At 53.0% G+C, this 19,522-nt stretch overlaps 1 protein-coding gene across 5 annotated transcripts in view; it reads left to right on the top strand.

Annotated features, from left to right (window-relative positions):
• Positions 1–13,487, top strand: part of APBA1 (amyloid beta precursor protein binding family A member 1) — a 69,965-nt gene extending 56,478 nt beyond the window's left edge. For 4 of the 5 annotated variants that reach the window (XM_049633662.1, XM_049633679.1, XM_049633672.1 and 1 more), the window contains 3 exons: positions 5,706–5,825; positions 8,666–8,806; positions 9,595–11,634. In XM_049633662.1, the coding sequence (XP_049489619.1) occupies positions 5,706–5,825; positions 8,666–8,806; positions 9,595–9,666 (333 nt within the window). In that variant the 3' untranslated portion in view covers positions 9,667–11,634. Of the gene's footprint in view, positions 1–5,705; positions 5,826–8,665; positions 8,807–9,594; positions 11,635–12,241 lie in introns of those variants that run through there. The other variant, XR_007458599.1, reaches the window with a different exon arrangement.
• The last annotated feature ends 6,035 nt before the right edge of the window (positions 13,488–19,522 follow it).

Genomic DNA, 19,522 nt, shown 5'->3' with positions numbered 1-19,522 from the left:
TGTATATATACTATATATTATATATATACTATATATTATATATACTATATATATTATGTATATTATGTATATTATGTATGTATTATGTATGTATTATGTATATATACATATTATATATATATACATATATATATATACATATATATATATATATATATATAAAATATATCTATAAAAGACCCTACCTTGAACGTGCATATTCACTCATGAATGTTTAATTGGGCCTCCGTTAGGCAGAGCTGAACTTTGGAGAAGCAGAATATCAGCACTTCTGTGGAGGATAATTTATCGCTGAAAGGGTTCGGTGGGCCTAATGGCAACAGAGAGGAGAAATGCTGCACACACACAGGGAGGAGAATTCTTTCTGATTTTTAAGGTGGGCTTGGAAGGGAGGAGTAAGATCTAGGCGGATGGCTAACATAAAGGGAACCGGCCTTCTGGAGTTGCTGCTTGACTTGATGGGCACTGGGCTGGCTTTGCAGCCGGTGGAGACACGCCTGAGCACAGCCAGGGAAGGCTGATTTAGTGGTGTGGTGCCGTGCAGAGACCAGGGGTCTGGGGGCTTGGAGTGGGGTCACAGGACCCACCCACGTTTGGCAACTCACACGTGTCAAGGTTCACGGATACCCTTTCATACCAGTGAGAAAATGACTTAACACTGTGCGGGCATGAAAACCCCTGAGGGGCCATGGGAACCAGACACACATGATAGACAGTCTGCATCCAGGAACTTGGTCTTGCTGGAGAGATGTGAAGGAAAGAACGGGTAGCTAAAGGCAGCTGAGCGCTGTGTGCCTGGCATCATTATGAGAATGTGCGCGTTTGCTCGTGGCACCCTCAGGGAAGCCTTCTGTAGGGTAGGTATTATTGTCATGCCCGTTGTGCAAGTAAGGAAACTGAGGCACGGAAAAGTGATGTAATCACTCATCAGTGGTGGGTCCAGGTCACTCAGCCCCCTTGGTATCACTCAGCCCCCTTGATATCACTCAGCCCCTGAGGCAGTGGTTCTCGGCCGAGGATCTTGACACACACCTCCTTCCTCAGGAGAAGCTTGGCAGGGTCTGGAGACAGTTTAGGTTGAGAGAACTGGGAGAAGGAGATGCTGTAGCATCTCGTGGGTAGAGGTGCAGGATGGTGCCAGACACCCAGCCCCATGCGGAGAATGAGCCCAAGTGCAAAGGCTGAGAAAGCCTGTCTTGGGAGTGCAGGGGTTCGGAGTTGGGGGAAGGGATCCATTCAGAGAGAGGGAGGTGGGTGAGGGAGCATGGGGAGTGGATCTGGGCCTGGAAACGTTTGGGGAAGAGGAGCCAGAAGAGGGAGAGAATACGGAGGAGAAGCTTCCTGAGGCTTCCTGCCCGTGCCCGTTACGCACCTGCCAGGCGGCGCCCACCTTCATTCCCTCCCTCCCTCCTCGCGACAGCCAGCCCCCCTCCCTCATGGGCACTTGGTTCACAGACAAGCCGTCAGAGACCCCCAGGGTGCAGATGACCTGCCCAGGTTTCTCCTGCAGACAGCTGCATCCAGATGTAAGAAGGCAGACCAGATGAGGGAGGCTGAGACCCCAAGGCCAGTGCCAGGCGCAGGGGCCCCACAAGGACTCATCTTCTCTCTCTCATCAAGGTAGACACAAAGCTTGCTCCGCGAGCAATCAGAGCACCCTGGAAGCAATTTCTTACGGGGAGAAGGTTTGTTTGCACCAGGAGCTGATCTTGGATGTCTATAAATGGAGTCTCTGTGGAATCAGAATTCAAAGGCCACATGGTATCACTGCTGAAGAGGCAGAGCAAGAAAGCCAGTGCCTCCAGGGCTGCCTTCAGCAGACGAGGACGTAGCCGGCAGGTCCAGCCAGGACACAGCCTCCCGTCCTCGGTGCCCTGAGACGTGCTGCTTTGTCAAGCAGAGAGATGTGAATGGTCCATCCTGCCTGGGAGGAGAATTTACCACTGACTTCAGCTAGGATTGCCAGCACCAAATGCAGACTTTCTGTGGGTTGTCATATTGTTTTAAAATTCCCTAGACAGGGGCACCTGGGTGGCTCAGTCGGTTAAGCATCTGACTTTGGCTCAGGTCATGATCTCAGGGTTTGTGAGTTCGAGCCCTGCTTTGGGGAAGCCCTGCTCCTCCCTCCCTCCCTCTCCCTCTCTGTCTCCCTCCCTCTCCCCCTCCCTCTCCCCCTCCCTCTCCCCCTCCCTCTCTTCCTCCCTCCCTCCCTTCCTCCCTCCCTCCCTCGTGGGATTCTCCCTCTCTCTTTGCTCTTCGCTCACTGACACCCTCTCTCTCAAAAAATGAAATCTTTTTTAAATTTTAAAAAAGTCCTTAGACGGCATACCTCTTTTGCCTCCACCTAAGCACATGATCACACTGCCCCGCCCCACCTGTGGGGCCAGCGCAGGGGAATATTCTGGGCTTCTTCAGGGCTTCTGGTCGGTAGCTCATTTCACTGTTGTGCCAGTGCACCTTGCAATGAAGTTAGCCGCTCTCATCCTGATGGATATAGATGGATAGTTCACGGCTTAGAAAACTTTGAATTGAAAGCCCTGGGGCTGTTGTTGAAATGCAGATTGCACGTGTCTGGGGTGGGATTCTCCCTCAGCAAGCTGGCAGGTGATGACGTCACCAGTCTCCCAAAGCCCTTTGAGAAACAAGGGTCTACACCATGTATTCTGTGTCTTTCCACTTTAACGCATGTTGACTTCCCCCCCATCCCACGCCCAGTTATAGGAAAACAGAAAATCCTTTTCATTGCTTTCTTCCCTAGCACCTGTTTCTCCTGTCCTAATTACTAAGGCATAAGTGTTGGTAGGCAAAGCTTGTTAGCAGTCAGTTCCTTGCCTTGTTCCTGCCAGTTCCTCAGGCAGTTCCTTGCCTCTGTGGTCCTGCCCTCCTGATTATTTTTTCTTTTTTAAACTAGAGCACTGCTTTCCTCTCCCTTCCACAGGATCATGGTCCTGCTTTCCTGTTACTATAGAGACGATTCTGGCTTCTGTCTCCTCCCTTCCCCTCTCCCCTCTCCCCTCTCCCCTCTCCCCTCTCCCCTCTCCCTCCCCCTTCCCCTTCCCCTTCCCCTCTCCCCTCTCCCCTCTCCCTTGCCCTTCCTCTCCCACAGTATTTCTTAATTTGCTATAGCATTCCACTGCTGTCATGGGGACAGAATGACCGCTTATTTAATTGGCATCTCCTCTCAAATGGCAGCTCAGAAATCCAAGTTAATGGGACCCAACTTGGAGCACTGATGGGGAACAGCGGAGCAGTGACGTTCTCCGGCTACTCCAAATTGCCGTCTCTTCTCCAAATTGCCGCCTCTTTAAGCCTCATCTGGCAGCACATTTCCTCAGTCTAGAACTTCGTTCACTGAAGGACAAATCAGGCCTCTTCAGTCAATTCACACACACGAAAAAGGAACCCACCGGAGCGATGTGAGCTTTTTTGGGGTAATTGAGAAAATAGAGTCCTTCTCTGGCTTTTCAGGGTGTGCTCTCTGAGCGTCACATGCACACCTGCGTCACCCCAGAGGTGCAGACTTCAGAAGCTGGACTTGTGTGTGCTCGTTTTGGGGGCATACTTCCCTCTGGTTCCAACCAATTCCTGGTCACCTGCTGTGTGATTGTGGAGGGCGGGAAGGGGGGCCAGCCCCTCTGGTTGCCCTGCGTGTGCCTGCAGCCCTCCCCACTGCCTAACACCAGCCTTGGCACGCGGGGAGTGATCAGTAAATATTGACTAGTCCAGTGGATGAGAAAGATGAGGCACTGGAGGGAGAGAGATACGCACTTGAGCAACACGGGCTTGAATTACACGGGCCCATTTATCACAGGTGTTTTTCAATAAATACAGCACAGTCCTGGAAATGTATTTTCTAACTTGTGATTTTCCTAGCAACCTTTGCTTTCTCTCTAGCCTACTTTATTATAATAACACAGTGTATAATCCATCTACAAGATATGCTTTGTTAATGTTATTGGTAAGGCTTCTGGTCACCGTAGGCTGTTAGTAGTTAAGTTTCAGGGGACTCAAAAGTTGTATGTGAATTTTCAACCGCACGATTTGGTCGGGGGGTGGGGGTGGTCAGCGCCTCTGACCCCTGCATTGTTCAAAGGTCAACTGTATGCGCATTAATATCTGAGCACCACCTTTCTGAAAGATGCCCATTTTTAATTTTAGAAATTGGTTTTTTATTAATATTTTTTAATGTTTATTTATTTTGAGAGAGAAAGAACGTGAGTGGGAGAGGGGTAGAGAGCAGGAGAGAGAGAGAATCCCAACCGGATCCACACTGTCAGCGTAGAGCCCGAGGCGGGGCTCGATCTCACCAACTGTGAGATCACGATCTGAGCAGAAATGGGTGTTTTTAAGCATAATGGCCGAGACGTGGTGTTGTTGGCAAATACGCTGAGGGAAGGAATGCGTGGAAAGGGGGAACTCAGAACTAGAGCTGGAGGGGACCTCCGGGTGTCACCCACCACTTGTCTGAGTGATGTGGAGACACAGGTGGAGGAAGGGAGGGGTGGAGTGTCGAGGACGCCCGACTGCAGAGGCGGAAACACAGCTTGACGCATCGGAGCCCTGTGGAGCCCTGTGCCCATGGACAGCATGCCTGTGTCATGCGGAAGGCCAGTCCCTGGCAGACTTTGCCCGGGGAGAACTGCTCTCAGCTCGTCTGCTGCTGCTACACTTGGACATCATCACTTTGTGAACCAGAGAAGCTTCCCAGAGATCTTCCAGAAACCACAGAGAGTGGCTGGCGAGGGCTGCCTGCATGTGAGCACCGAGCATTACCCAAATTGCAGCCCCTGGGAGGCTCCGATCGGGCAGAAAACAGAGCGATTCAGAACGCCCAGGAGACGGGCAGAGATGCTGGAGGTGGGAAGTTAAATTGAGCACCGTCAAAACTCACACGTTGAAGGGACCAACTGCAATCCATCAAAGGCAGTGGGGAAGTCAGATGTTAGGAGCCCTGGACTCGAGCCAGATAGGAAAGTAAGCTGACGACAGGGCCCCGTGCAAGGCCAGAATAGAAGCTTTGGTGGCACGAATTCATTCTTTTATTGCTCTCCCTGGCGGCTTGGTCCAGCAAACCTTACTCATGAATGATACACGCTGTCCCGTTGTCTTTAGGGGGGGATCATGGTGTAGGCGAAATGCTTGGTTTTGAAAACAGAACAGATGTGCGGTTGGATCCCGCTGCGGGCGAAGCGGGGTGAGTTGCTTAGGATCTCTGAGCCTCAGTGTCTTCTTCTGTAGAATGGACATAGTTAGAGCTGTAGTTTGTCAAGGAGACTGAAGGAGACAGCTCCTGTGGGCGGCAGGAGCCCACGCTCAGTGACGGGCGGCTCAGCTGGTTTCATTGGCTGCACAGGTTTTGACGGACCGCGAGGGTAGGGTGCCCACACGTGGTGCCAACACAGAGTGGCTGATTCTTAAGCAGCCTCCCCAGGTCTCCCACAAGCCCTGTGCGCTCACAGAGCACACTGGCCACAGGTGTGAGGGGTCAATGAGCTCTTTGGGCCCTGAGTTGGTACAGGCTAACAGTGGATTGTCCCTGCTTGGGCACGGTCAGCCTGCATGCGGGTCTGCTTCGTGTGTCCCAGAAATAATGGAAGATCCCCTGGGACTCCTTAGGACTCCATTTGCCTTTGGTGCTGTCTGCTTGGATCTCTTCTGCCCGCCTCACCGGTCACCATCTCCACTGTGCTCCATTCACATTTCAGGGTTTGAAGAATCAGCCCCGGGTCAAGCTGAACATCGTGAGGTGTCCTCCAGTGACGACCGTGTTGATCAGGAGACCGGATCTCCGCTACCAGCTGGGTTTCAGCGTCCAGAATGGAATCGTAAGTAGGGCTCCACACTTTCTTCCAAAGATCTGACAAATAAAACCGTGGTACAGTGTTTGTTTTTTAACTTTTATTTTTAATTTATTTTTAATGTTTGTTTTTGAGAGAGAGATAGAGCATGAGCAAGGGAGGGACGGAGAGAGAGAGAGAGAGACACACAGAATCTGTCAGACTCAGGCTCCAGGCTCTGAGCTGTCAGCACAGAGCCCAATGTGGGGCTTGAACCCACCAACCATGAAATCATAACCTGAGCTGAAGTGGGACGCTCAACCGACTGAGCCACTCAGGCGCCTCTTGACGATTATTTAAGTACACGGTCCAAAATCTAGTCAAAACTCATTTTATAGATCGAGAAAATTTTTCATTCATTCATCTGCATATATATTTATTGAACATTTAACTGACTGAGCCAGCCAGAGGCCCCAAATTTTTATTTTTTAAAGCCAGGCAGTTCCCTGAGAGAACCCAGCAAGGAGAGGGAGGAGTGGGTGAGGGCAGGCCCTGTGTGCCCCTGTGGGCAGAGAATCCTGTGCCCTTGCACATGAGAAGAGAAGGGTGGTTCCCAGGGCCCTGGCCCTGAATCTCTCTGTGATGGTGCAAGGGTCAGCCTCCCAGCTGCCAACTTGAGATAGGCTGGGATGTGTCACCAAGTGCGTCCTTCCCCTCCGGCCAGGGGATGCCATTGTGTCACCACCTGGGTACACCTGTTAGCCCCTATAGAGCTGCCCAGCCCCCCACCAGGGGTGTGCAGCACTGGGCGGGCTCCCCAGTGATTCCAGGGCACAGTGCAGGTGGAGAGCCCCGGCCCCCACGGCTGTGATGCGTGCATGTTTTCTGCCTTGCCCTTTTAACCTGAATAGCACTTTAGGGATGAAGAGTATTTTCATCACATGGATATCTGTCCGGAAACAATACTTTTCTTTTTTAATTTAATGTTTATTTATTTTTCAGAGAGAGAGAGAGAGAGAGACAGTGCGAGTGGGGGAGGGGCAGAGAGAGAGGGAGACACAGAATCGGAAGCAGGCTCCAGGCTCTGAGCTGTCAGCACAGAGCCCGATGCGGGGCTCGAACCCATAAACTGTGAGATCATAACCTGAGCTGAAGTTGGACGCTTGACTGACTAAGCGGGTCAGTCTATCGGATGCCCCTCAATCTAAACCATCTTTAAGCATACAGTTCAGTGGCATTAAAGTACATTCACAGAGTGGTATAACCGTCACGACTGTCTCTTTCTAGAACTTTTTCTTCATTCCACACAGAAACTCCATACTCAGCATTACTCCCTTTTTGTGCTGGTTTGCCTTATTCTGCAATCACAATAATTGTGGGCTCTGATGACCATCCTGTTCTCTGTCTGCGACCTTGATTTTTTAGATTTTGGATGTCTCTCCTTCTCTTTCCCTTCATCTTTCCAGATTGAAGAACGCTATTCTTTTCCCCCTTAAAAATCTCAATTAAGAGTGGTAGGTTTTTAAAATTTTATTCCAAGTCTGTTTCAAGGTTTAGAAATACCCTTGAAGTACCTTTGAAGTTCCCCTTCATCTGTTCCTTGGACCTCAGCGGCCTCACTTTCCTCTTAGGAAGGGAGCCAGGGTTACTTACTCCTTAGGCTTTTGGGCAGACACCTGTTTTTATCTGCCGATATTTCCTTGTTTGCTTTGTTCATATGCAAATAATTTTAAAAGTTCAGCTATGAACAAAGAGTTGTTGTATAGCACCAGTGGGTCCCTCGGTTTTGTCTCAAGTGTGGGAAGCACCTAAGCAGCATTCTGACCCCAGAGTACTGGGTGGGGGGCTCTGCGGGGTCCACACACTCGGTCACAGAGCATTGTCGCACGATGCCACGGTCTTGTCTACGTGGGCTTAAAAGGCGCACGATCTGGGGCGCCTGGGTGGCTCAGTTGGTTAAGCGTCCGACTTCAACTCAGGTCACGATCTCGCGGTCCGTGGGTTCGGGCTCTGTGCTGATGGCTCAGAGCCTGGAGCCCGTTACAGATTCTGTGTCTCCCTCTCTCTCTGCCCCTCCCCCGTTCATGCTCTGTCTCTGTCTCAAAAATAAATAAACGTTAAAAAAAAAAAAAGCGCACGATCTGGTGTGAAATGTCAACTTTGGAAACTAAAAACACACTCTTTTGGAGAAAGTCTGATGTTCTGTTTGAAGTGGGGGCGGCCTTCCCCTGCAGGGCTGAGCCCCCAGCCCTCCAACTCCAAGCCCTGGGGAGCTCATTTCCACCGGCCCGCAGCTTCTGCACACCATGATGTGCGGCTACACAGAGGCAAAACCCAGCCCCGATGTCCTTTCCGGGGGGAAGTGAGTTTGAACACGGGCTGCTAAGTCGAGAAGGTCGAAAGGAGCAAGTCCCGGCCAGCTGGCCACACTTTGGAAACCCAAAGCGGGGTTTGGCTCATGTAACCGTGACCCTGAAAAGCAGGCTGCAGATGATCCAGTTGGATGTCTGAGTCCTAGCGGTGAATGTGGGAAATAGTATTCGCCTGTGTTACACAGGCTGAGAGTTTGAAACCGTTGGTGACTCGGTGACAGGTCCAAAAAGCTCTTTTCCCCAGGACCCAGCTGGGATGACAGGCAGTCGGAACTCAGTGTGCCATGACTTCCTGCGATGTACTACATCCCCCGGGCGGGGTGCAGCGGCCGGGTGGCCCTGTGTGCCCACGGAGCCCTGTCGCTTGCAAAAGGAAACCAAGAGATTGGAATGCCCCAAAAAGTAACCGTGGAGAACGGAGGGCAGGGGTCCAGGAAAGCCAGTCCTGTCTCCGCCCACCTCTCAGACATGCGGTCCTGCCGTGAGGGTTAACGGTGTGGCCTTTGGCTCTGACAGATCTGCAGCCTCATGCGAGGGGGCATAGCCGAGAGAGGCGGCGTCCGCGTGGGACATCGGATCATCGAGATCAACGGGCAGAGCGTGGTGGCCACGCCTCACGAGAAGATCGTCCACATCCTCTCCAATGCGGTGGGGGAGGTAGGAGCGGGGGCTGGGGTGGGGGTGTGCCTGGGGGACCCCGGCCTCGCACCTGCGCGGCCCCACACAGGCCTTCGAGGCAGAGTCCTTTGTGGTTCAAAACCCTGCTCGACAAGCAGAACCGTCAGACTCAGGCCAGAGGTCACCCACTGCCTAGCAGCGTCCAAGAGCGGCTCCTAGAAACAGGATTCACTCTCTCCTGCATTATTTGCTCACCTTTTCTTCTCAACTCTCAGACTCATTATTGTGGCTTCCCCCTGGGGCCGCCCGAGTTCTGTCCATTCTTCCAGTTAATGTCACCACACCTGCTGGGCCATGGAAGTCTCAGATTGACCGTCTGATAGATGGACCAGGCCTCCAGGGGCAGCTCCGGGCTCCAGCCTCCTCCAGGTGGCGATGGCTGTTCCAGGGCCCACCTCCTGAGCCACCTGACCCCCTAGGGGAGGAGTCCCAACCCACCGCCCCTACCTACTGCCACTCTCCCTTGCTTTTAAGGGATTTTCTCCTTTTGCCTTGGCTGCGAAACAAAGCTTCCCCGGTTTTCACTGCGCACTCTGTGCCACCCCACACGTTTTAGAAAGCCCGTGGATCCCTCTCTTCCTGGAGGCCTCAGTCAGGTCCCTGTGGCTGGTGGGGGGCGATCTTCGGAGCTTCCCCCCCCCCCCCCCCCCCGGGGTTGGGGGGGCGGCCCCCCCCCCGGGGCAACGGGGGGCCATGGCCACACAGCCACACCCCACCCCACCCCACCCCGCAGCCTCAGGCCTGCTGATGCACGTTTCTGCCCTCAGATTCACATGAAGACGATGCCGGCTGCCATGTACCGACTGCTGACGGCCCAGGAGCAACCCGTTTACATCTGAGGCCGTGTCCCCCCGCCTGGCGGCTTGCATGGAGGACTGTCCTCACTCGTGGTGTGTTTCTCGTGCTGCATCTGTGTGCCCACTGAGACATTTCCCTCTCACGCCCAGCACCGGTTCTACACAGGAAGAGAAGAATCTGCAGACCTCTTTACTCTCTCTCCAGTTTGAATTTTTTTTTTTAACGCCCAGAAACTTTTGTACCCACGCCCTTGAGGGTAGAGAGCAGCCAGTACCCACCGGGTGTCTGCCCAGACCATCCTGAAGGGCCCCCGGGGGCTCCCAGGAGGACCGTCACGGCTCCAGGGGAGTCCTCCCTTCCCCCAAGAGGTGCTCCTGGGGGGGCAGTGAGGGCGCTGAGTCAGCAGGGCCTACAGTCCAGCGGCTGGTCTTGGCTCTGATTGGCTCAGTGTATGGGAACACGGTGTATCAGCAGAGACCAGCTGTGTCTTTCAGGGTTTGCCCTGCCCACCACACTGGACTTGGGGCTCCACACCCCTCCGCCCAGAATTTCTGAGCCAACCTTATGCCTCTTCCATAACTACATTTAGTTTCGACATAATTGCGTTCTTAAAGGTGAGCCTTCTCCCCCAAGGGTAGGAGGGAGACGGCCTGGGACCAGGGTGCCATCTTGGTGCAGAGAGCTCGGCAGGTCCTGGGGCAGCCCAGCCGCCTCAGGCTGTGCTAAGGTCACCAACCAGCCGAGAGACATGGGCAGGTACTTTCTTCCTCCCTCTCTGCCACACAGGTACGTATACCGCCTCTCTTGTGTAGGTATCGCCCTCGCCTCCTTCCCTCACCAGTGAGGCACACAGAGCCCTTGGAAAGCCCACCTCGCCTCTCCACGAGGTCCCTTCCCCTGGCAGGTGAGGCCTGCAGGGGCTGCTCAGCCTTGTCCGGGGCGAGACCCCCCCACCCGCCCCGAGGCCTGGCCCCACCAGCGCCGCCTTGGCTCAGGGTCCTAGTGGACTCCCTTCGTGCCCCCACTCCACACTCACCCTGGGGGTCTCGGAAGGACGGACTGCTCCCGTGGAGGAAGAGAACGCAGATGCAGTCGTGTTAGGCTTCCTGGCCCGAGGTAAGACCAGCTTTCCTCTCTGCTCAGGGCCACGTAGCAGGATGGGATTCGAGAGGCCAGAATAGTAATAAACCACAAAACTAAGGGGACAAGGATGACCTCACACAATGCCTGAGCATCCCCACGTGTGTTCTAGAAACATCAGCTTGCTGCCTGGTGGGTCTGAGAGCGCTTGCACTTGGGTGAGATGCTGCTTGTTCTCACCAGGTGCCTCGTGTTGTGGATTCTGTCTCAGTTCATGCAGATGTTGTAGTGATATTATCCTGAGCCAGTTTTCAATTACTCTTGGTCCAAAGAGCATTTTGTTTTCATGTAGGTGGGTGTGGGTTGGTTTGCTTTTTTTTTTGTTCCATTTCATTCATGACCTCAGCAGAGACAGGGGAAGAGAAACTAATATATTTTGTAATATTAAGAGTCCCTGCTCTCTGCACATGGGATATTTATGTTGTATCTGTGCAAACAGGAATTCAGTGAGCATATGTGGACTGGCTCATGTATTTATTTGTTGGAGGGATTTCGGGGAGGGAGACACATGAACATAAAAAAAATCGGAACAAGAGACTAGCCCCAGACGACTGTGCAGTGTGTTCCCCTGGGATTTCTGTACCTCAGGGATTCTGTGAGTCAGGAAAGCCGAATGTTCCAAAGGCATCAGTGGTCGGCCCTCAGTTTGTAGTATAAACCTTAATAAAGTAGGGGCTGCCCCCTCTGCAGGGGAGCCAGGCTGGACAGTCCAGGACCCCTGGACTTCAGAGGAGGCTCAGCCCCACACAGCCCGAATCAGCCAGAACCATGGCCCCAAGTTCTCAGTTTACCAAACTGTAGTGTGTCTGACAAAATAGTCAAGGACTCAAGAGCCTTGTGTCGCTCTTCCCTCTGCCAAAAAGAGAGAGTAGAACAGGAACAAAGCATTAGTGGTGGGGTGTGAGGCCTCAGGAGCCTTGGAAGGTCATGGGAGGGGTTCATGCCTGTCTGGTCCCAGGGTGACCACTCGGGCCACTTGCCCCAGCACCGGGACAGAGGCCGATCCGCGATGGGCCAGCAGTCCCTACGCAGCCTGCCAATATCACAATGAGGCATCTTCACCCAAAGGAGAGGGGACAGAGAACACAGATTCTGCCGCTATGGCACAAAAGTCTTAGAACATTTGACGAGTGCTGCAAAAGCCCATTTGGTAAGAGCTGCTGGAAGACCAGCATCTTCTAGCAGAAGAGTGAGGTTACTTGTCCACCACCTACCTTCTGTTACTGAAAGTGGCTCTGCGTACCCAGACACTCTCGTTCCCGGAGCTCGGTACAGGTTCACCTGGAGTGTATTCTTGGCCCTGCTCGCGTCGGATGGAGGGAGTTAAGCGTTAGTAACTCGGTGTTTGAAAATCCATAGGACGTGGTGGTCTCTTCTGGCATCCCAGTATATATAGTTATATATGTAAATATCTGAATATCCCCACCCCCACCCCGTCACGGGGAACACTATGTACAGAGCAGCCTTCCCCAACAGGGCCCAGGCAAAAAGCCACTCTTGCTGCTTGGCTGGGAAATGCTGGTGACTCAGCTTCGGGGACAGGTTCTCAGCTTCGTCTACCCGTCCTGGTCCAGCCAGGATGCACCAGAACGCATCCTGTCTCTGCCTTCTCACACGGGAGCATTTCAGGGAGCCACCGTCAGCCTTGGGTTCACAAGAGGAGGAGACCCCCAGAGACCAAGGCCTGGAGGGCACGCCCTCCCCAGAGCAGGCTCCTCAGGGCCTGGAGCCCACCATGGAACAGCGGCCTCAGAGAGTCCCAGACTAAACGACTACCTCCCCCATCACTTCTGCCGCCCCTGAGGCCCCCCCATTCGCACCCAACGTCCCCATCTGCACGCTGAGGAAACCCATCCACACGCCCTTCTTGGGTCCCTCGACCCAGTGGTGTGGCTGTTACCAATGTTTACAACCGAGGGCCACCTCCTTTTAGACCTGTTTACTCTCTCTCTTCCAAGGCCGCTTGCTGGTCTGAGCTTCGTGTCTGTCTGCGCCTTCCCTGGCTTGGGCCCTCTGGGGCACACGACCCGATTCTTTGCCCCCCTCCATCACAGCAGGGCGTGAGGACCACGTGGGAAGGAAATTTCTTGTACATATTCAGCACAGCCCCTAGAGTCTGAACTTGTACTATTGTTCTGTAAAGAGGGTGAAATAGAGCTTATTGTAAAGCTTGGGACAAGTAGAGTATTGTATTTGTAACAATATTGTTCTTTGTATACACAAAACTCAATGATCTCTATATATAAATATAAATTATATAAATAAAATATATATACACGTGAGCCCGGAATGATGGCACCACACACCCACTGAATGTACTTGCTCTGACAGTCTGGTCACCGGCCCGGCCCGCCCTCCCCTCCTCTGTACCGTTTTGGGGGTTGTGATGTATTTAATGTGTTCTCTTCCTTGATTTCACTGAACGCTAATGTCTGTAAGAGTCGCTGCAACAATAAACAAGAACTTCGCCTCTTGGCCCAGTGTCGTGTTGTTTCGGGGGAGGGACAGGATGCCAGGTGGGGGAAAGATGGCATCTTGTTCCCTGCAGGCCCTCTCCTGGCCCGCCCGTCAGGCCAGCACCAGGTGGGCGCCACAGTGGGTGGGCCTGCTCTGGCCCCCGTCACCAAGCCCCCTGCAAGGGTGCTGTCCCCTGGGGGATGACTGTCCCCGGGAGTGGGGTCTGGCACCCGACACTTTCCCCCTCGGCATGATCTCCGCCACAAGTTGCAGAACTAGAGAAAAAAATTCCACTCACCTATCCCGCCACACACAGATCCCTCCTTCTCGTCTTTGCTCTAGAACTTCCCCTTACACTGTGATCCTCCAGGCTGGCTTCCTCATCTGCCGCAGGGTGTCCATCTCATGGGGACCATGTGAGCGTCAGCTAATGCATTCAGAGCATTTGGAATCCCACGGCTCGCAGAAGGGCTCAGAAAGGGCAGGCCGCTCTCATGAAAGCATAGTCTTTCATGGGCGCCGCAGACACGGGTCCGCATCAGCTGCCTGGGACTTTGCACACCCTGGGAGCAGCGGCCACAGCTCAAGAAGGTCCCGGAGAACATAGGCGCTGGCGGTGTCTCTGCTCCGTTCACATGGCCCCAGGACACCAGAAGCCCCAGCTTGGCTGGCAGGGCAGCATGAACTGATGTATTCGTTTTCATCCCACAAAGGCATGTTTAAATTCCTGGTTAAAAAAGAAAAAGACACCTCTGGAACGTCAGGGTGTAACTTCTTAAAAATAGGACTGTCCTACAAATACAGGATGAACAGGTCAAAGATTTATCAACTCGTTGATGAGGACACGAGTGAAATGATAAAGCTGGTCCAAAGAGCATTGCGAGGTCCCGAGCATTTTTAGACATTTAAAAAGCGATGTTAGATTAAAAATGCTAGGTTAGCTGGCCTGTGTCTTTTGTATGCCATCATTTGTATGTCTTGTTGGGGGCAAAGGGAGGGTGCCTGGATGGGGTTCAGTGCTGTGCAGAAAGAGAAAGCATGGAAAAGAGCACATGCATACCATCATTCTTCACAAGAGTGGGGCAACCCACGCATCTACCAACAGACAAATGAATAATCAATATATAAATATACATATAATGGAGTATCATACAGCCTTAAAAAAGCAAATTCTGACACATGCTACAACATGGATGACGCTTGAAGACCTTATGCTGAGTGGCATAAGCCAGACCCAAAATGACAAATACTCTATGGCTTTTACGAGACAGCCGGAGCAGATTCATGGAGACAAAAAGGACAGCCATTGCCAGGGGGTGGGGGAGGGCAGAATAGGGGGTTATTCAGTGGACATAGGGTTTCAGTTTGGGAAGATGGAAAAAAGTCTGGAGATGGATGGCAGATATTGTTGCACCACCACGAGAAGGGACTTCATACTGCAAAACTGGAAAAATGGTTAAATAGGTGACATTTCATCATGTAGATTGTGTTGTGTAGTTTTTCTAAAGAAGAGTAAAGCATGGAATGGGTTCGGAGGTACTTTTTTTATGGGAGGGCTAGGAAAGGCCTCGCTGAGAGGGAATGTGGGAGGTTCCTGGGGATGTCTAGGCGGTCAGTGTTCCAGGCTGAAGGGACAGCACAAAGGCCCTGAGGCCAGATCTTGCAGGGAGTGTTGGAGGCAGCGCTAGCGGGCCTGTGTGGCTAGAGCTGAGCAAGGGAGGCAGCAAAAAGCTGGAGATGAACTCGGCAGGGTAGGGGTGATGGTAATAGATGTAGACAGTTGGAAAAAAACTCTGGTGCTGCATGCAAACACATGCACACACGCACCCCTAATTGTTTCCACACAAACCCACACACACAGCTCTCACTCATCACCTCCTCTGAGCTCACATCCCGAAACCACCCCTTTTTGAGAGAACCAATTTGGCAGGAGCTGGGATTTGGCGCCCTCTGGTGGAATAACATAAGAAATGCCCAATCCAGACAACCACCTGCAATGCCAGATGGTGGTGAGTGAATGAGGACTCTTAGCCACCCGTCCCAGGCCCGTCTCTTCCAAACAAGGAGTAGGACTTGCCCGAAGCCACACGGTGAGGAGTCAGCTGGAACCACGCTCCCTGACAGCTGCTGCTGGAGGGAGGGGGTCCTCACCTTCCTACCGGCCAGGCCTGGAGCAGCCTGGAGACCCTCTGGGGAGCACAGTGCTGTCACTTCAGCCTTGGGGCCACCCCTGGAGTCTCTGTTGGTAATTTCACCAGCTGCCTAACTAACTACACTGCAGCTCTCTTTCCCCTCCACTGAATAGTTTCCGAAGGGCAAGGGCCAAAAATCTTTCTCAGCTTTCTAGTCATGGTGGCTTAGAATCAGAAGAGTCACCGACAGGGATTCAAATTATAGCTCTGTATGACACTAATTCTATTCTCCCTGTGCAATCCTGGGCACGTTAATGAACCAACCTGAGCTGTCAAACAGGCACAGCTTGTCCCCTTGAGGCATGTCTCAGGTACAACAGAGGCAGTCACCATGTGTGAAGTACAGGGCTAGTCCTGGAGGGCAGGTGTCAGGGAATTCTTCTCAGAGGAGGTGATGTCTCTGCAGGGTTTTGAAGGTGCTGTAGGAGTTTTCCAGGTGCCATGGCTGGAGCAAACACTCCATGAAGAGGCATAGGAACCTGGAAGAACGACAAGAAGGTCCAAAAGCACTTGGTACTCCAGAAGCATAGTGCGGTGGTGGCTTTTCACCACATCAACTTGGCTAAGCTGGGTGCTTTCGTGGCTCCCACAGTGTCATTGGGTGGCCGGTGCCCACTGTTGGCTCGGACAGAAACCATCCAGTGGCGCCTCTGTTTCATCGATGGGATCCGAGCCCCGGACTAGGTATGTGTGCAGCCAGCTCCAACAGGTCACCACGTCACAGAGGTGGGAGGTGATAGACTCAGGGCCACTCTGTGCCCGTGGTTTCCAGCCTCTCCTTGCCCCCATTCACATCTGCTTTTCTCTACAACAGCCAGCCCTGCCCACCCAGAGGCACAGCCTTCCCTGGACTTCTTCACCAGCTCCCACAACCGCATGTGGCCTGATTCCCCACAGTAAATGCCTCCTGCATACCGCTCAGAGTGACCAAACCCAAACAGGCGGAAAAGAGTGAAACAGAGACGGAAAAAGAGTGAAACAGAGACGGAAAAAGAGTGAAGAAGCTCAGTCTGGGGCTGATCACAGAACACTCTGGAAGGCCTGCTCAACACCGTCAACTTTGTTCCCCTGCAAGTCCTTCTGGCTGAGAATGCACAGCTCCTGGGTGCTGCGCTCACCCCTGAATTGTGGAAGATGGAAGTCATTCCTCTTTGTCATGGGATCTGGAGATGTGAGGATGTTTCCAGCTCCCTGAAGCTCTCACGAAGAACTCTGGTGCGGGAAAAACTACCCCAGCCCCTGGGGTCTGTGGAGGATGCAGCTGTGAGCTGCCTCCTGTCCATCCCTCTCCTCACAGCCATTGGCCAGAGCATCCCCATTGTGCTCTGAGGAAACTGAGGCTCAGAGACTCAGGAGAGTACTTGGCCCAAAGACACACACCTCCAAAACAGTAATGGGTGTCCCCGGTCTGGGACTCCAGTCCCAGCCATGTCCTAAGAGGAAACTAGGAGGATAGTAGGGTGCCCTTGTGTGCGAGGGTGGGGCAGCAGAGTGACATTCTCCCTCATGTCCCCAAATTCACGCCTGGTCTCCAGCCTGCCAGTCAGGACGGCTTCCTGACGGGCTTCCTCGCCAGGCGGGAATGTGGAGGATGAGGAAGGATAGGTCGTTCATGGCTTTCAAGGGCCCTAACAACCACCTGACCCCACAGGGCCTCAGAGGACACCCGGCAACTGGCTCTCCTCCGGACATCCTGGGGGGCAGAGCTGCCCTCGGTGTAGGGTCCCTGTGGCCACACCTGCTGCAGCCAGCTTGGCATCCCCCGCGAGAACCCACTGCCCCATTTTCAGAATTTTGCTGTTAAATAGAATCATTACTAAAATTAATGAGCTTTGGTAAAAACAAAGGTAATCAGTCATCAAAACTCAGTCATTACCTACTGTGTTTCACCGTTAATCCACACTCTTCCGTTTTTCCCCGCCATCTGAACGATGGCAACACCAGCTACTGGGAAGAAGCACCTGTCTTCATGACTCAGCTCAGCAACGTCACACTGAGGGCTCACAAGCGGCCGTGGCGGGGGGGGGGGGGGGTATGTGCTCCCAGATATGAGCAAACTTGATCTATTGTTTTCTTGATCATCTAGGATTAAGAAAGTGGTGGAGAGACGTGAAGAATACAAACTAAAAGTTTCGTGCCTGCAGCCACGACATGGTGACTAGCACAGAAACATGAGGGAAGGAGTCTTTCCACACCCGACCCACCATGAGCCAATTCGGCAAAGAATTCACTTGTGGCATGACGGGCAGGGATGTTCTGACACAAACCTCCTTCGTTTAGGATCTGTCTTACTCGTTAACATAAACGAAACAAGCAGCGTGGGGCGCCCGGGGGGCTCAGTGTGCTGAGCGTTGAGCGTCAACTCCTGATTTCCACGCAGGTCATGATCCCAGGGTCATGGGACTGAGCCCCACGTCAGGCTCCACACTGAGCGTGGAGTCTGCTTAAGGTTCTCTCTCTCAGGCGCCTTGGGGGCTCAGTTGGTTGAGCGTCCAACTTCAGCTCAGGTCATAATCTCACAGTTTGTGAGTTCGAGACCCACGTTGCACTCCCTGTTGTCAGTGCAGAGCCTGCTTGAGATCCTCTGTCTCCCTCGATCTCTGCCCTTCCCCCGCTCACCCTCTCTCTCAAAAGCCAAAGCATTAAAAAAAAAAAAAAAGACTCTCTCTCTCTCCCTCTGCCCCTTCCCTGCTTGTGTGCACACATAAGCACTCTCTAAAAGCAAAAATATTAAATTAAAAATTTTACAAACCTCAGCTAACATTCATATCAGAGCGGCACTCATTTTTTGGTGACGTCAGTGACATCTCTACTTATTGGAATAAGGGATAAAGTTATTGTACTTTGTGTGCTCTATATACATCCTTTATGCGAGTTACTCTATAGTGTGTGTGGCCCGGGAAGCACTCTGCCCCCAGAGAGCCGGCCGTTAACCCCTTCCCAGCACACCTGCTCCAGGCCAGCTCTTCAGTCGACTTGGGCCGTCCCCAAGCTTACTTTGTGGAGAGCTGGTCTGCAGATCTTTATTTAAAAAATAAATAATGTTCTTATGGGCCATTTGGGAGCAAACAGTTAAAGTGTCAATGAGTCTTGTTAGGTATCTGTCACAGCAGGGGACAGGCTCTGGCTCGGTGAGGAGAGGGACACATTCTGGGGAACATCTGAGGGTCCCTTCGGTGCGCTGGCCTCGGGGGCTCAGAGCAGGCTCCCGCCCGGCTTCCGACTCTGAAGGCTGCAAGTGCATCACAGACGCGGTTCAATGTCAACAGTGCAAACTGATCTCTTTATCCATCACCCTGCCTGCACATCCTCACTGGAAACCCTCTAACACTCCATCGCTCCTAGTAACTTACCAACAAAACACTTAGCACTCACCGGGATTTCATGAATTCCAGCCGGTCCCACTAGCACCCATTAGCAGGTAAGCAGATGTTACCTTCGTTTCACTGATAAAGAAACTGGCCTCAGATGCGGTAGGTAATTTGCCCGAAGGACCAGAAGCAGTGATTTCCCCTCAATCCTGTCTTGCCAGTGGCTGGCTGTGCAGTGCCTTCCCCTGTTTTCTGCGGGGCCATGTGGTCACCGGTGTGGCCCGCGGGTACCCAGGCACCTGAAATACCAAGCAGGATGCTGCTCGTGTAAGATGTCACCTACAGGGAGCCTGGGGGTGGATGGGCAGCTACCTGGGACAAGGGGGCCAGGAACAGGATGCCAGGGGCCACGGAGAATAGTCAGCCCACCGTTTGGCAGGAAAGGTTGGCGAGCGTAAGGTTTGGGGGCCCGTGCCGTCCAGACAGGACAAAGTCTGTTTCCGATTGCCTTTTATTTCACCTATTTCACTTTTCACTCAAGAAGAGTTCCAGGGGAAGGGGCTCGCACAAGTAAACACCAGCTTACCTTCTACCCTGCCTGCTCCCTCAGTGCACTCCTCCAGCTGGGAGCACGGCTTGGGGCCAGTCACCGTGCTGGAGCGGGACACAGAGAGTAGGGGCTAGTCCCGTGCCCTGGGGGTGCACAGCAGGGACCTGCCAGCTGCCGTGCAGCCCGGAGACTGGGCCAATGCATGGGATCTGGTTCCCTTTCACCCTGGATCCTCAACAGCACCGAG

Source organism: Panthera uncia, chromosome D4 (genome assembly GCF_023721935.1).
Source record: "Panthera uncia isolate 11264 chromosome D4, Puncia_PCG_1.0, whole genome shotgun sequence".
NCBI classification, from domain to species: domain Eukaryota; kingdom Metazoa; phylum Chordata; class Mammalia; order Carnivora; family Felidae; genus Panthera; species Panthera uncia.
Note: the sequence above shows the minus strand (reverse complement) of the source record. Positions and strands in the feature narration are given on the sequence as shown.